Below are 17,189 nucleotides of genomic sequence, written 5' to 3'. Positions count from 1 at the left end.
GACACGAGAGTTTTATACTAGTTCGGCCCCTTCGATGAAGGTGAAAGCTTACGTCTAGTTGTGATCGGTATTGCTGGGGTTTCGAAGACCAGGGAGCGAATCCGCTTTGTCTGGCTTCGAGTTGTTGTTTTTCTGTCCCTGAACCGCCGCTGGGTCACCCCTTTATATATTCAGGAGGATCCCGGCCGGTCTACAGAGTCCTGAGGCTGGCTCATACAAGTGTCCGCCTCGGTCTTTTCTTTCTTATCTTACAATGCAAGTTTATACAATTATGATGATTTACTATCATGGGCCCTAAACCACCTACGGGCTCTGGGCCTCTAAGCTTTATATGTAAAGCGCCATCTTCTGGGTTTCCTTGGGCTTCAGTATAACTGAAGGTGAACCGGCCCCTCCTGGGCGGTTTACCCTCAGTGGTTATATCCTCAACAGCGGGTGAAATCCCGGCCCAAACCACATCGATCCGCTCCATTCCACGTTGTCCAGAAGAACCGAGTCCCCTTCGTGGAATCAGTCCATTGGAGGCAAGCGCAATTAACCTACGAAGAAATAGGAAGCGTGGCGAGGCGGTGCCTCTGGCAACGACGACAACAATGAGCGGCGACACAGGCCACTGACAACGACGACGGCTTCCTTCTCTACCAGGGGTCTTCCCGCAAAAAATGCGAGGCCACACGGCGGTACCATGGTGCTAGAGTCGTATGAGGGGCCATATTAGGAACCGCAGATGTTACATATTTTTGTGCATAGTGACCGTATTGAGAGGTTTTCAGGTACAGGAGCAAATGTGTAGTGCGCCAACAAGTCAAGGGACGAATCATGTGATTTTCTCTATATGGTCGAGCTATTAACGAATGGTGGCGGGCTGGATCGAACGAACTTGTGAGCATTCATACATAGATTGTCAGTGTGCACAGTACTTTCTGTCTTGGTTTATTAGTCTCCTTGGATTTAGTGTCATATTTTGTCCATGGTTTTAACTCATAAAATAGAAAAAAGTCCATTTTACTACCCTGAATAAAATGGGTGGTTCACTTTACCCCCGGATCTATTTTTCGGCTTGTTTTACCCCCCAAACAAACCCAAACCGGACAAAACACACCTCCTCCCCGGTTGTTTTTTCTTCACCCGCTGCTGATATGGCACTAGTCAACAGCGGTTTTGATCTGGGTGGGGCCCCCTTGTCAGGTTTCTCTCTCTCTCTCTCTCTCTCTCTCTCTCTCTCTCTCTCTCTCTAGTTAATAGATTATTTAACTCAGTCTAAAAATTGTGGGGCCCCACTGTCATAGACTAGACTAGTGGTGGGTGGGTTAGTACTAAAGGGGATTAGGCCCCCAAGTTAAGTTGGGGCCGGGCCCCACTGGTAGAGAGCCAGCCGGCCTCTCTGGCTGTGCACGCCAGCGGGCTCGACTAGAGCTAGAGGCGGCGTGGGGGGTGCGGCAGCCAGTGGCGGGCGCAGGCCAGTGCGGTTGGGCGTGGCCGGGCGTAGCGACAACGGTGAGTAGAGCTGGGACGCAGCAGCAGCGCAGCAGCGGCAGGCAAGCAGCAGCTGTGGCAGCGGGCAGGGCTGCACGGGCGGGCGTGTGCGGCTGCGGAGAGGCAGAAGCGCGGGCGATGGGCGCTCTGGGCAGGAGCGGGCGTGCCCGCTGGGTGGTTAAGGCTGCGGAGGGAGCGGGCAAGCACGCTCGGGAGCGGAGCTCCACCGGTTCGGCCATGGCGGCCGAAGCACGGGGACGACAGCTAAACAGTGAATTCGAAACTAGAGGCACGGTTGGACGGGCTGAGGGCTTGTACAGGCGGCTGCGGAGGTGCTGTGCACAGAGGTGTGCTCGGACGTGAGCGGCAGCAGCTGTGAGCGCGCCGGCGAAGCGAACGGCGGCGACGAGCTTCGCCTCCGATGGCAGCGAGCGATGGAGCGACATATTGGAGCGGGGAGAAAAGGGGTTTCGCGCGTGAGCTCACCGTGGAGGCACACGTAGGCCCGATGAAAGCTTAGGAGCAGTAGGCCGACCGAAATCAAAGAGGATTGCTGGCGGTGGTCCGAGGAAGAAGACGACATGGGCGATGGCGTTGGCGCTCCTTGGCTTCGATCCGGTGACGCAGGCGAAGTAGTGGACGACGACAGAGAAGATGGACGTGTGGTCTAGGCGCCGGGGAGCGTGGTGGGCACGAGGACGAGGTCGGCCATGGCGGCGATGCGGTGACGAAGGCCTCGGGCGTGCGAGAGAGAGAGAGAGAGAGAGAGAGAGAGACCTGACAAGGGGGCCCCACCCAGGTCAAAACCGCCGTTGACTAGTGCCACATCAGCAGCGGGTGGAGAAAAACCAGTCGGGGGGTGTTTTGTCCGGTTTGATTTTGTTTGAGGGGTAAAAGAAGCTGAAAAATAGATCAGGGGGTAAAGTGAACCACCCACTTTATTCAGGGTAGTAAAATGGACTTTTTTTTATAAAATATAACTATGCATAGCCGAAATAATATTATAAAAACTATATTCAAATACGAATCCAATGATATAAATTTTGATGATATGCATTAATATTTTATTAGTTAAATCTACTGTCCAAATTTGACACAAATACGAAAGGGGCCAATAAACAAGGACAGTGATATTACTATTAGAACCCGGAGTAGTATGTAAAAACAAAAAGTGACTTGCCCAAAAAATTCAGGCAACTATACATATCAAAAGTCACTTGCACTTGAGGTTCAAAAAAAGTCACTCAATGTGTCGACTGCAACTGTTGTGGACAAATATAACTCAAATGTGCAATTTTAGAGTTATAAATAGATTATAAATCGATCGAAATCACTACAAAAACTAGCTACAACAAAATTTTCTGCCAACTCGGGTTGATGACCAGTTGGATTCTAATCAAATAACTTGATACCTTTGATCCATTTAATTCCTTTGCCTACATCCTCACACTCCTTGACATGGCGAGACAGCTCCTCCTTGTTCACCGCCTTCCCCCGGCACTCCACATCGGGCGTCATGTGGAAGCACGGCTCCATGGACACGGCGCGCACGCATGGCGGCTCGGGCACCTTGCCGTCTTCCGGGATCATCAGCATCGTCGGCCGCAGCCCCGCGAGGCTGCTGCTCATGTAGCCAAACGTGGACGCCCCCGTGGTGAGCAGCACGTCGGAGAAGCTGAGCAGGTAGATCTCCGCCAGCGCCTTCTGGTTGTGCGTCCGCTGCCCCATGATCTGCCGCTCCTCGTGGCTCGGCTGGAACACCCCCACCATGTCGCCGCCCTTGGCCGCGTGCTCGTAGTAAGTGGACTTGATCCTGTCGTAGTAGTCTGCTTGCAGCGACGCGATCAGGATGGCCTTGGGTTTGGAGCCGCCGTGGTCGTGGCTACTGCTGCTCGCTGCAGCGTCGCCATCGACGACGTCCGGCAGTATGTGCTCCTGTCGAGAGCACGCCATGATCTGGCTGTACATGTCGTCGACGGGGATGGTTGCCCAGGAGAACATCCTGATCTGCACGCCGATCCTCTCCTCCGCCTGGGCCATGTACGTGTGGTAGTACCTGGTGATCATGCCCCAGACGGAGTTGGACGGGTGGAACAGGTACCGGCCGAGAAGGTGCGCCACGCTCTCCTTGGCCGGGAACAGCCTCCGGAGCTCAGCTTCGAACTCGGCCATGTCGTACAGCGCCGGCACGAAGTAGAAGTCGTTCTGCACCAGCAGCCAGTTCACCTTGGCCAGCACGAGCTGGTCGTCGTTGCAGTAGAAGAGCCGGTCCGAGCGCCGGAGGTCGTGCGCCAGGTGCAGGTACACGTACGGCGGCACCGATCGCGCCGTCGCCTTGGCCGGGTCGTTGGCGATCTTCTTGCCGTCGAGGAGGTTCCCGTACGACTGGTTGGAGCCCACCCCGAGCCAGGACATGTCGGCGACGGGGAAGTCCGGCGGGAGCACCCAGGTACCGGGGAACGGCTCGCAGAAGAGGCCGGTGAAGTCGTCCGTGGAGTGGACGAGGAGGACGCGGTCGGTGAGGAGCGCGTAGAGGAACGTGCTGAGCAGCGAGAGCATCCGGTTGCCGAGGCCGTTGTAGGGGATCCACACGACGTAGTTGCACTCCGCGTCCTCCGTGCTGCTGCTGCTGCCGGACCGGAGGTGGTCAACGGACCTGGCGTACGGCGGCGTTCCGGGGCCGCACCGGCTGTGCCGCGCCTCGTAGTCGCGCAGCTTCCGCAGGAGGTGCCGCGACGGCGCGTACGGGGAGTGCTTGTAGTAATGCGGGGACTGGTAGCGGCTGAGGCACGCGCGCCGGTCGGAGCCCGGCGAGAGCAGGCCGCCAAAGAGCTCGTCCGCACCGGCGGCGCTCTGACGAGAGACGTTCAGTAATCCTGAGGAATTATCAAGCACGAGAACTTGCAATGTTACCAAAATTTGATTTATGCGAGACCATCACGAGATCAGATGATTAGATTTCGTTCATGTGCCCAACCCCAAATTGGATCAAGCATTAGCAAGCTTGTATTGTGTTGTGGGGATCGGCAAAGCTGGACGACTTTTGCACCTAATCGTGAGTACACATATGCAAATCGACCACGAGAGAGAGAGAGAGAGAGAGAGAGAGAGAGAGAGAGAGAGAGCTTGCTTGTACCTCCACCCATGGCGGTCAGCTTGGCGGCGTTCTGCCACACGGCCAGCGCACCCGCCCGGCCGCCGAAGAGGAGCGCCATGAACGGCAGCGTGAACAGGCACGCGATGAGCAGCACGCCCGCCCTGCCCATCCCGTCCCTCCTCCTCGCCGGCCACGCCGCATCCGCCACCGGATGATCTCCCGCCTTCTTGTTGCCGCTCATGTCCTTGATCATCTCCCTAGCACAACCACATACGCAGTATACGTCAACCGATCGGGCCACGAAAGCCCCGCGGTTTTAACAAGATCCGTAAGCTCGTCATGGGATGGATCGATTAACGTCTCCGTAGAGTTGCGTCGCGTGATCCGCGGCGATTCGCTTTGGCGTGCAGGTGGGGTTGACCTCACCCGGGGTAACCGAGCCAGCATGTCGTGGGAGCGTCGTGGTTGGACTTGGAGGCTTGGAACCAGCATGTGACGGGCGCGCGTGTTTTTGGGACTACTGGGCACGATATATATGAAGGCAACTCTTCGCACACTCGCCGATTTTATTTACTCTCAATATTAGCTTTCTCAAGTCAAACTTTGTAAACTTTGGCTCAAAGTTTTAGAAAAAATTACTGTATTAGCTTCTACGATATCAAATCAACACCGTTAGAGTCATTGTTGAATATATTTTCACACTATATATATTAGCTAAATACCCGTGCATTGCTACGGGATGAAACATAATTTGAAGAGTGGTGCCATGTGACAGATTGTCTTTGGCTACGGTGACGTTGACTGTGTTGTGACGATTTTGGTGGCTAATTAGACTGGGTGCATGCGAAGCGACAGATTATAGACGGTTTTAAAAAGGAATCTCTACTATTAAGGAAAATACGGTTTTTAAAAATATCTACCACAAATAATACTAGTAAATGCCTACGTATAATGCACGTTAATATTAGGCAGTATATTAATTGCACGCATATATTAGGTAAGATATTATTTGTATGTTAATTATATGATTAATGCAAACACTAATATTTGATATGGTATTAATTAAGTGCTCACCATTGAGGAACCTGAGTTGTTGGATTGATCTGGTTTGATGGCCGAGATTAGTTCGATCTACCCTTTTGAATCTTTTTATACGGGTATAGATGCAAGCCTAGTTAATTGTCTGGTGAATTAGTTAATTGCATTAATCACTTGGTTTTTAAATTGATTTGGCGTAAAAAATCATGATTTAAACATTATATCGCTAATTAATTGTATTAATGACTTGATTTTTCAATTAATTTGGTGTCGGTTTTCAAGTTTATTTTATTTTTGCAGTTTTTTTAATTAATGAATGTGTGCCGAACGACGAAGTACCAACTCCTCTTTTACGGTGACTAGTAGAATGTCCGTGCATTGCTATGGGCTATAACGCATATATAAATGAATCAAAAAAAGATTAAAATCATTTCCAAGGTCGAAGCTCATTTCGAACGTGTTCGGACATCAAACGACGCCCAGTAGGCCCCCCAAAATTCAACCGTTTGAGCAATCCGGCTCCCTCAAATCTAGACCATATGTGGGGGAGAAATGTCATTGTCCGGACTATCCACCAAGTTATCTCCCAGGCACGGGCTCAACACAGAAACCCGACCCCAAGACGCATCCTTCCTGAATATTCTTATCATGTCTTTTAAGTATTTATAAATTATATAAGTCAAAAAAATCTTGGTATAACTATTATTGAAGTAAGAATATTATTTTGTAAATGGTAAACATTTATATTATATTTAAGTCTTTTATTGTTTACCTTTTTATTATTTCTAAATGGTGAACATTTTAATTTCATATGTTTTGAGTCATTTTATTATTATTTTTTGTGTCTTTTAGTTACTAAAATAAAAATATTAATTTTAAATATTTCATTTTTAGTATTTTAGTTATTAAATCAAGAATATTTATTATTTTGAGTCACTTATTATTTTGAGTATTTTATTTTTTGAGTCTTTTTATTGTTTTTAGGTGGCGGCGTTGTTTTATTTTCTCTTCTGGCCCACTAGCCTATTGGGACAAGCCGAACAATGCGTCTGACGCGGGTCAAACCAAGGGGGCCACACCCCCTCGCCCCACTTCTCTCTCTGCCTACCCCTTTATCAATCCCCTTCTGTCGACGATCATCACTGGCCGATTCTGGCCATTTTTGTCAATATCTGGTGTTGAGGTACACATCTACACCTCCCCCTCTCGTTGATGTATGTCGTAGACCAAGTCGTTTTGTTTTTTTTCGCTCCCTGAGGTCAATCTCGTTTGATTCCCAATGCTAGGGTTTCGGCAACGATGAAAACGACGGCAGGTTAAGGCGACGGAGTCACGGAGATGCAAGCAGACAACGATGCACCACGGCGAGCATCTCCCTCCGATTTTCTAATCAACGCCATGGCCATTTAGGAGCCACCACCATTTAGGATTAATTAGGTTGAAATAGCTCAATTAGTTGCATATGGTGGTCCATTGCTGATCAAAATATAAAATATATGCAAAATGTGTGCTATTATATTATTATTATTTACATACAACAAAAACTGCAATTTCAGTGCAAAGTTGTGTGCAAGTTTTTCTTCTTCTTCTTAAAGAGTAATACCAATGCCACTAATTAATGTCTCCTTATAAAACTTCATTATTTTGATTTTGTCCCAGTTATTATTTCATTTTATTTATTGTTTAAGGGTAATATTATTGTCACTAGTTCGTTTCTTCTTAGGAATCTTATTTTTTGCGAAATTTCACTACTATATGCTTATTCTTGCATATTTTCAAAAAGTGCAATCTGTGTGCATATTGCGTGCATTTTTTTTCATTGTTTGTGATTCAGTTTATTTTTTCTAAACGGGTAATAGCAATGCCACTAATTCATTCTTCCATGCAAAAACCTCATTGTTTCAAAAAAAACTTTACTTTTAATTTCATTTTTACTTTTTCAATGGTAGTACCAGAGCCACTAAATAATTATTCCTTCGAAAACTTCATTATTCGATTGTGTTTTAGTTTTTCTTTTATTTTCTTTCTTTTTAAAGGCTAATATCAATGCCACTAATTCATTTTTTTGGAAAACTACTACATTATTTTGATTTTGTTGTAGATTCTATTTCATTTTCTTTCTTCTTGAATTGTAATACAAATGTCGGTAATTCACAATTTCTTAGAAAACTTCATTATTTCAACTTTGTTAAGTTTTTATTTATTTTCTTATCTTTAATGGTAATAACAATGCCAATAATTTACTACTTCTTAGTAAAATTTCTTCCTTCTTAGTAAAATTCATTCCTATAAAAATCCACTATTATATAATTGTTCATGCATATTATAAAAATGCCTTTTCGTGTAAATTGTGCCAAAATTTTGTCATTATTTGTTTTAACCTTTTCCATTTTCTTTTTTCTTAAAGAGTAATACCAATACTACTAAATCATTATTTCCTAGAAGATATTATTATTTTCGTTTTTATATTATTTTCTTTATTTTTTTTAATGGTAATAGCAGTACCACTAATTCATTCTACTCGGGAAACTTCCGTTTTGCAGAAATTCCACTAGCATATGCTACTATTGCATGTTATAAGAAGTGCAATATCTTTTTAAATTGTGTGCAAATTTTATCCTCATATATTTTTATTTTCCTTCATTTTCTTTCCTCCTAAACAGTGATATCAATGCGACCAATTCACTATTCCTTGGAGATCTTCATTTTTTATTTTTTGACGAATTTTATTTTTTGTTCATTTATTATTTAATGTGACACGACCACAAGTATTAGAATTTGAGGCGACTCGCCCTTTTTCTTCTTTTGTTTATTTAGTCAACACCTCACAGTAATTTATAGCATGGCAACTAAAAAAATTATGATAATCTATGAATATTTAGAATATCGACAGTAAAATGTTAATTACGCTAATAATTCATAAAAATTAATATGATTTTTTTCATTAGTGGGTATTCCAATATTTAATTTCACAATATTATCTTGTGAAACAAATAATTAAATTCTCTATAGCAGGCACATGAAAAGTACGGTACCTGGCGTACGCATAAAGTAAAGTCGATCGATTGATCCATCACAGATGATGCAGTCACCTAGCCTGGGCCTGCCTTGCGTCATGATAGATCAACCCGGCCAAGGTCTTGCACTGCGCTTGTTTCCCACAAATTTGTGAACATTTTTTAAATCCTAAACATTTTTGAATTCATGATCTTTTTTTTACTTCACAAGCTTTCTCAATTTATTGTACACTTTTCGAATTCACAAACACACTTTTAAATTCATGTACATTTTTTTATTGATGAACATTTATTTGAATTCACAAACATTTTACTGAATTCATGAACATTTTTTGAATCCACAAACAATTTCCATATCCATGAACATTTTTCCACAAACATTTATCGAATCCATCAACATATTTTTGAATTCGTGAGCATTTTTTGAATCCATGCATTGGCGGCTGTAGATGCTCTAAGTGCCTAAGTGCTAGGAGTATACTTGTACTGTATATCTAGTACTAGGGGCCCTAATGCATCGGCAAGTAGCCTTGCAAGTTACACTCCACTCATGAATCATAACACAAATACGCGGTCCGGTTGGCCAACTGAGGTTCGCTTGTTCCAAAATTCTGTGAAGCGGAAATCCTCGTGAAGTCGGGATCATGCGCGGAGGCGACATCCAGCAGGGCACGGACGCAGAAGACGAGCAGGAGTGGTGCTAAAGCCACTGAATTGGGTCTCATACCTTCACTAACTGAGAGCAACCACTTCATCCTGTCGACTGATGATTTCACAAATGCCTTCACGTATATCTCCCATGGTAGACCTTGCATGTCCTTTATCTAAGAAGTTCTAAAAGAAACCATTCAACCATCCGGTGATAAAGATCATCATCTCTAAATATATAGTATTTGAAAGCCATCCACCAAATGGTCTTTCCCACCCTTATGGTATTTATTTATTTTTGAAACGGAGGTAAAAGATTTGCCTCGTCTATTAAATAAAAGAGGAACAGAGTTTAGAGTTTTACAATAACACCGACATACACAGCATGACGATTACTCATGCAAGATAATAGTCCCTAGTCTTTTAGCACCCGCGGTAACCCAAAGCTTTGTCTCGTCCATGATGATGTTAAGAAGGATAGGCGGCGGCGCGCACTTGTGCCGGAACATCCGGGCATTGCGCTCATTCAAAATGGTCCAAGAGACAAGCATGATGAGGGAGGTCGAGCCTCTTCGATTGGGGACATGTTTGCCAGTTCGCTTGTCCCACCATTCGTGGACAGAGTCGGCAAGGTGCCAGTCAGAGGTGTCCATGTGAGTAAGGCCAAACTTGGCGACGATTGACCTCCATAGCTTAAGCGTGTAGCGAAACTTGAAAAAGAGATGTGCACCAGTTTATTGTTCCCTTTTACAAAGAGAGCAGAGACCATAATTTGCTCAACCCCGTCTCTCCAAATGATCGGCGGTCCAGATCCTATCTTGGAGGGCCAACCAAGCAAAAAAATTACCTTCAGGGTAGCCCAAACTTTTCAAACCATGCAATCCATAGGGGAAAGAGTTAATCCAAGGAACTGGGCCTTGTATGCGGTGGCCGCCGTGTAGATCTCATCGTTCGAGTGCTTCCAAACAATGTCATCATCAAGCTGCTCATCAAGGTGGAAGTCATTCACAAGCATCCATAGAGTGAAAAATTCCCGAATGTGATCAGCAAAGACGACGGTGTTGAAGATGATTTTGAATATCCATGCATCACTTTTGAGAGCTTTCCTCACCTTCCAATTCTTTTTCCTCTATCCTTTTTGGACTCCCCTTGGCTTCTTGGGCGCACGCCCAAGGATATTGAACCCTTAGGCTGTTGGCTCCTCATGAAAATCGAGATTCGGCTAGCCAGATTGGTGATGGTGGCGTCCTCCGAGTCATTCCTTAGGCCACTTCCAATGCATAGGTGCTTAGATAATGTGCTAAGCATATAAAAAGTTTAGCAACCAATGTCCATAATGCATAGGTGCTTCACTTGTTGGTGCTAAGCTCCCCTCATTTAATAATTTAGCAACGAAACTATTTCATGCATTAGTGTGTTTCTTTCATTTAATTGCTTTTTCTTAGATTCATGTGTTTGGCATTGGTTCTTCCCGGGGTCATCAAACTTACATCTCTCCTCTTTATTACCTTCCCACATCAGATTTTCTTTTGCCTACATGACAGTCTTAGCATCTGTACAAGATGGAACATTGGGAAGGGCCTTAGCATCGTTTAGAGGAAAGACTACTTCCCTGTCTTGGTTGGGCACTTGCCTTTGGCCCTGTTTGGATCCATGGGTTAGAGTTAGTTTGGACGCAACTAACCCAAAAATATCCAAACAGGAGGGTTAGTTTGGGTTAGATGCATCTAACCCATCCAAAAAAACTAACCCACCCAAGAGATGCTTATTTGGGTTAGTTCTTCTAGGGACCACTAAAAAAACATTTTTTTTCTCTCGCTCTTCCTGCAGTAGATCCCTCTTCACTTCCTCGAAGCTTCTCGTCCTCTTCCTCCCTCCCCCCCTCTCGCACCGCTCGTAAAAGCGCCTTGCCGTATCCGCGCTCCATCTAACCCTGCCATCCAAACACGTCTTTGATTAGAGTTAGTTCAAGGTTAGAATCTAACTCTAACCTCTAACTGAGTTAGAGTATCTAAATAGGGCCTTTGTGGTGGAGCGGCTCAGAGAAAGTCAGTGGTGGTAGCGCGTCGCTCAGCGGTTATTTGTTGCTTAGGCGTGAGTCTCTAGGAGCGCAAAGTACGCAGTCGCCGGTACTTCCCACATGTCGCCTCCCTTGGGTTTGGTTGGATCCTGCCATCAATCCTCCAAAACTTCTAGACACTTAGGCACTTAGGGCATCTACAGCGGGACTTGACAAATTTGACCCCTTATACGTTTGCAGCGCGTCCGGGCACACCCATCGGCGTATCCGGACAGGCCTTCATATTTCCGTCCTGGCATTCACATATCTTAAATCTGGACTCCCAAATCCGTACAAATACATGCACGTCAATCATACAAGCCAATGTCGCACGTAAATAACAAATGTTGGTACGAAGTATAGATAGTGTTTACATAAAATTATTTTAAGTGTCAAACTCAGCATTGGCTCTTTGGTTGCCATTGTGCGTTCACATGTGCTCCACAAGATAATTGAATAGTTGCGTGTGCACCTGCCGATCTCAAAGATTCTGATGCATCTGCAAAAAGTTCATCAGCTATGCCGCATCTTGATCTTTTGGAATTTCAACTTGTTCTTCAGGTGCTTCGAAATCATGGGTTTGGGCTACACCATCACCCTCATCCTTGACAATTGTTTTGTGCAGAATACCACAACATGTCATCAGCTGCCACAAAGTTTTTAATTTCCATATCATTGCAGCGCTTCACATAATTCTCCAATGAGTCTGAAGCACACCAAATGTCCTCTCCACATCCTTTGTAGCCGCTTCCTGTGGATCGGGCATGACGGCGGAGTGCGAGACGGACGACGCGGAGGAGGAAGAAGAGAGGAGATAGCAAATGGATCTGGCTGGTCTTCGGGATAAATTTTGTGCAATTTGGGGTGAAGTCAGGCTGTCGGGTCTGACGTGACGGACGTCCGGGCGCCCCTATATCCGCCTTATATTTAGGATGGATATGTGAGGTACCGGTCAACCCTGACGTTTGAGGGCCGTTTAAGGGGGCCGTCTGGGTCAAAAAATTATGACCGGACAATGACCAGACGACCCGCTCAGGCATATGAGACGGATTTGATGTGCCCGGCTGTAGATACTCTTACGGGTGGGGGCGTATGTTGACCCCAGAGACATGCTCGTGGTACGGGAGTGTCCAACATTGATTGAGACGCGGCCATGCTGCTCTACTTGGGAAAGTAATTTCCTTGTCATGTTGTCGTGGTGTGAGTGGTGGATAATCTCTTATTAGTGTTGTATGCCGAAGGGCGTTCTACTAGCCGCTTGCCTATCGTGATATGAGAAATGATACGCCCTTTCACGGTGTGTATTCAAAAAATAATTATTATTCTGAGCGAAAGTGTTGATTTTTTTGCGGCAAAGCGAAAGTGTTACTTTAATCTTGAGCACAAATGCACATGCATGAACAGTAAATTCAAAGAAAAAGTTAAAACAGTTTTAAAATCTTTTTTTTGTGAATGAACATCAACAAGTTTTTTAAATCAACAAGTTTTCGAACATCCAGCAATATTTCGCTCCGGGAAGACATCCTGAGGTGTGTGCAAGAAAAACAAAAAAAAGTGTGCTCCAATTTTTTTTAGTCCCAAATTATGTTTCTTTGTACAGGCCTCCAAGGATGTCTTTTCAAAGTGAAATTTTGCAGGATGTTAGAACTTTTATGATGTTCATACACAAAAATCATATATTTTAAATTTCTTTACTATTTGTTCAGAACTTACTGTTCATGCGGGTGCATTTGTGCTCAAGATTAGATACTCCATGTCCGATTCCGAGCTAATTTAATTTGAGCTAATTTTGATGTATGACAATGAGGTTCAGATTTAGACAACGAAGTTTTGTAGAATGAATAACTTAAATTTTCATATAGCATACAAACATAAAAGTTGAAAAGAATTCCTTATTTAACACTATCTTAAATTCGTTTCCTTATTTGATATTAAAAAACTTTTTCTTCCCTATTTAACAGCGAGTCTAAATTTTATGTCTTTTATGACATTTTTGTCCATTTTAAGTCTAAATAAGACCGGAAAAGACTCTTTTATCCTTTATGTGATTTGTGTGTGCGTGGGGCAGTAACACACACGCAACATCAGTGCGAGGGAGTAGCACACACATAGCAACACACACGCACGTGCACGCACACAACAACACACACGCACGCAGGGGCGAAGCCAGCAATGTGGCAAGATTTGGTGCCCGCCATACCTAATATTTGGTGCACATACTTAGTTGTATGATATACTAGCTAGCATACTCCTGTATAGTACGTGTTTGGTTTTAGCTTAGCCGTGCGTCCGTGCCGGCCCTGCTGGTCTGATTGCTGATAGATAATGGGTAATGGCTAATGGGCCGTGCTCCTTGATCAGCATGTGCCTTCAGTGCACTCCACACGTTTCCCCTTTAAAAAGAGTACACGCAGTTTGGTCGTATTTGTTGAACACAAAGTTATATGTACTATTCTAGCGAGCTCTTGCATAGTTATATTATATATGATTTTGCCCTTCATAAACTTTGCCACACCTGAAAAATATTTCTGTCCTCGTCACTGCACGCTCGTATCACACACACACGCACGCAGCACGAACGCACACAACACATACGCACGCAACAGCATGCGCGTGCGCACACACACATGCACGCACACACCCACTAGCAAACACACACGTACACATGCAGTAGCAAACACACACGCACACACACAGACACTCAGCAGTAGCACACATGTACGCGCGCGCACACGCAACAGCACACACACGCGCACACAAACATACCACTTGAGGGCAAAGGGGTCTTTTTAGGTGTCATTTTGGCTCAAAATGAAACGAAGTGTTATAAAAGGCATAAAATTTAGACTCGTTGTTAGATAGGGAAGAAATTATTTCTGGATGTCAAATAGGGCATAAAATTTAGACACGGTGTTAAATAAGGAATTCTCTCTAAAAGTTGTTGTTGGAATATTTCAGAATCAAGTTCAAATTCTGCCAGAACTGAAATTTGAAATTCAATCGAATGAACTGAATTCAATTCTGCCAAAACGTAACAACAGTAGTTGATAACAGAAAACTCTCGGTGTACAGTGAACTTATTACAGAGGTGAGATTTAAACGAAAATAAAAATTAGTTACACAAACTTTTCAACATACGTTCCTTGCTTCCCCGCAAGTTGTTTGCTCTGCAACCTGAAATTCTGGGAGGGATCAGCTGCTGTTGACGACCCTGCAGTTGCGCCTGATCTCGCCGGCGCTTCCGGTGAGCGGGCTGATGTTCCCCATCTTGATCATCGCGGCCACGAAGTCGGCGAAGAAGAGCGCGCTGTCGGCGCTGTACTGCCGCACCAGCTCGTCCTGGGCGGCGCCGTTGAAGAGCTCCTGGTCGGAGTGCAGCAGGGCCCGCCGCGCCACAAGGTTGGGGTAGTAGGCGTTGTCGAAGACGAACCGTGTCTGCGCGTCGAGCGGCGTCAGGTTGGTGTCGCCGGAGCCTGCCGGGGCGGGGCAGCTGCGGCGTAGATCGGCGGCGAACGCGGGGTCGATGTTGGTGTCGTTGTAGATGTGATCCCGGAAAAAGACGCACTGCGAGAAGCCGATGGTGTGCGCGCCCGAGAGCGCCGTGAGGTCGCGCGGGCTCAGGCTCTTGTTGGCGAATGACTGGATGAGCTCGGTCAGGTTCAGCGTCGGCCCCGGGAGGTCGCTGTTCGCGCCGTCCAGGCTCGCCGTCATCGAGTCCCGCCGGCCCAGCGGCACCGCCCAGCTTGGGCCGCCGAGCTGCGCACGTACGTGACAAAGTACGTGCACGCATGCAGATTGTGGTCAGCGTAACTGTACCAAGTAATGAACGTACACACATGCATGCAGAACGTGAACGTGTGCTGCTGCGCGCCATGCAGGCACGTACTGTACGTACCAGAACTGTGCCCTCCCGTGCGGCCAAGGCGAGGATGTCGGCGCAGGACACGACGCCCGGGCAGACGTACTCCACATTCCTCTTGATATCGTCGATGACCTCGAAGCCACGGACGGAGTTGACGTTGGGGAAGGCGGTCTTCTCGCCCGTGAAGTTGGTCGCCGGCACGTCGTCCAGAAGGATGGACCCATCGCAGCCCTGAGAGAGACATACATATGTGTCGTCGCACCACCTCTTGACGTGATCACGAATGTAACCTCGTACGTGCATGGTGAGTGTGTTTACCTGAACGAAGCAGTCATGGAAGAAGAGGCGAAGGAGGGAGGCGCCCATGCGGCGCTCCGTGAGGACGGCTTTGATCATGCTCACGCGCACGATGAACCCCAGAGCAGGGCAGCTCTTCTCATAGAACTTGGGATCCAGCTGCCCGTTCCCGTAGCCGTAGCTGTTGCCATTGCCGTCACCGTAGCCATTGTCATTGCCGTTGCCATCCCCGTAGCCGTAGCCGTAGGCGGCGGAGGAGAAGAGGGACAGAGCAACAAGGCATTGCCAGACAGTGGACGAAGCCATGGGGAGCTCACAAGTCACAACAAAGTTAAGCTCTCAAGTCTCAAGAGAGCTAGCTAGGCAGGCTTTCTTTGGAGCTGAGAGCTGAGCTGATGAAGTGTTGTGCATACATGATGCCCTATTTATAATGCTCTTCCCCTTCCATGCACATAGCTCTAAATTTCTGTCTCTGCCAACTAACTGATGCCCCCAGCCATGCATGTGGGAATATTCTGATAAGGTGGCACGATAAATTTCATTGTACTACCTGTATATATGTTTTTGAGGAGTAATTTCGTCCTAGCTAGATTCCTGAAAATAATCAACCGTCGTTTGGTGCAACTACGGGCAGTTGCCGGCACACACATAGTTAAACGATAGGCATGCCAAACATTCAACGGGGCTGGACCGCGCGCTGTATCTTGCATAGGAACGGCGAGTGGAGGTGACACGGCAGAGCTGGGCATCAGTCGTGCTAGCCGAGATGTGTTGGCCGTACAGCAAAAAGTTAATCAGCTGGCGCGACTGGCGGTCAACTAACCATGAGAATGTCGTTGAGGTGTTAATTATGATCAGTGCTATCAGTACACGCACATTACGCGAGAGTACGACGAACCAACCAACGAACCTGCAGTCTAAGATATAGGGTGGGTCAATGGAGACGACTACTTTACACTACATTACATGTAGATAGATGTAGCGCCCTCTAGTCTATATCTATATCTATATCAATATAAAAAGATTCAAAGGGGCAGATCAATTAATCTTAGCTATCAAATCATGTCAATCCAACGACTTAGACTACTTCAATGTTGAATGCTCAACACGTTTAGCGTGCGGTTAATTTTATGCCAAATATAATGTTAATCATATAATAACACACAAATAATATTCTACTTAATATCCGCATGCACTTAATATACTTCCAAATTAACGTGCATTGCACGCACAAATTGACTAGTGTACTCGAAAAAGAAATGTAGTGCCCTCTAGTGTGTACATGCATAGTACTCCCTCTGTCCGGAATTACTTGTCGCGAAAATGGATAAAAGTGGATATATCTAGAACTAAAATACGTCTAGATATATCCATTTCTTTAACAAGTATTTCCGGACGGAGGGGGTATATGTGATTCAACAATAAAGTGATAGGACGTTTTTGCCTCTTTTTTCTGAAAATTGCATCATGTATCTTTTAGTTATTTCTAGAGAAAGCTTTAGGAAGTGAATTCACTACGACTCGAAGTCTTGTGTATGGATACTCTGCGCATTCTAGTACATGCTGCTACTTAATTATAAGCGCTTCTTTTATGAGCTTCTATCGTATGCAAACAATGTGATTATTTAGCAGCCTGCTTTCATGGCTTTGAGTCTCACTTGAAAAAATTATAAGTGGAAGTGTGTTTTGTTGTTC

At 45.8% G+C, this 17,189-nt stretch overlaps 2 protein-coding genes across 4 annotated transcripts; both read right to left on the bottom strand.

Annotated features, from left to right (window-relative positions):
* Positions 1-2,732: 2,732 nt before the first annotated feature.
* LOC119332028 (probable fucosyltransferase 8) lies at positions 2,733-5,053 on the bottom strand. Its single transcript, XM_037605209.1, has 2 exons — positions 4,613-5,053; positions 2,733-4,352 (listed from the first exon to the last, which is right to left on the bottom strand). The coding sequence occupies exons 1-2, from the start codon at positions 4,824-4,826 to the stop codon at positions 2,869-2,871; spliced, it is 1,698 nt and encodes a 565-aa protein (XP_037461106.1). The 5' UTR covers positions 4,827-5,053; the 3' UTR covers positions 2,733-2,868.
* A 9,474-nt stretch (positions 5,054-14,527) lies between these two features.
* LOC119327445 (peroxidase 70-like) lies at positions 14,528-15,800 on the bottom strand. 3 transcript variants are annotated; one of them, XM_037600555.1, is made up of 4 exons: positions 15,732-15,800; positions 15,516-15,656; positions 15,231-15,428; positions 14,528-15,091 (listed from the first exon to the last, which is right to left on the bottom strand). In XM_037600555.1, exons 1-4 carry the CDS (start codon positions 15,798-15,800, stop codon positions 14,528-14,530), a joined length of 972 nt encoding a protein of 323 aa, XP_037456452.1. The 3 variants fall into 3 exon arrangements, with proteins under 3 accessions (XP_037456452.1, XP_037456453.1, XP_037456451.1); XM_037600556.1 differs by having other exon boundaries at positions 15,516-15,661; positions 15,740-15,800; XM_037600554.1 differs by having other exon boundaries at positions 15,516-15,800.
* Between the last annotated feature and the right edge of the window lie 1,389 nt (positions 15,801-17,189).

This window comes from Triticum dicoccoides, chromosome 7A (genome assembly GCF_002162155.2).
Source record: "Triticum dicoccoides isolate Atlit2015 ecotype Zavitan chromosome 7A, WEW_v2.0, whole genome shotgun sequence".
Taxonomy (NCBI): domain Eukaryota; kingdom Viridiplantae; phylum Streptophyta; class Magnoliopsida; order Poales; family Poaceae; genus Triticum; species Triticum dicoccoides.
This window is presented reverse-complemented; position numbering and strand designations above follow the sequence as displayed.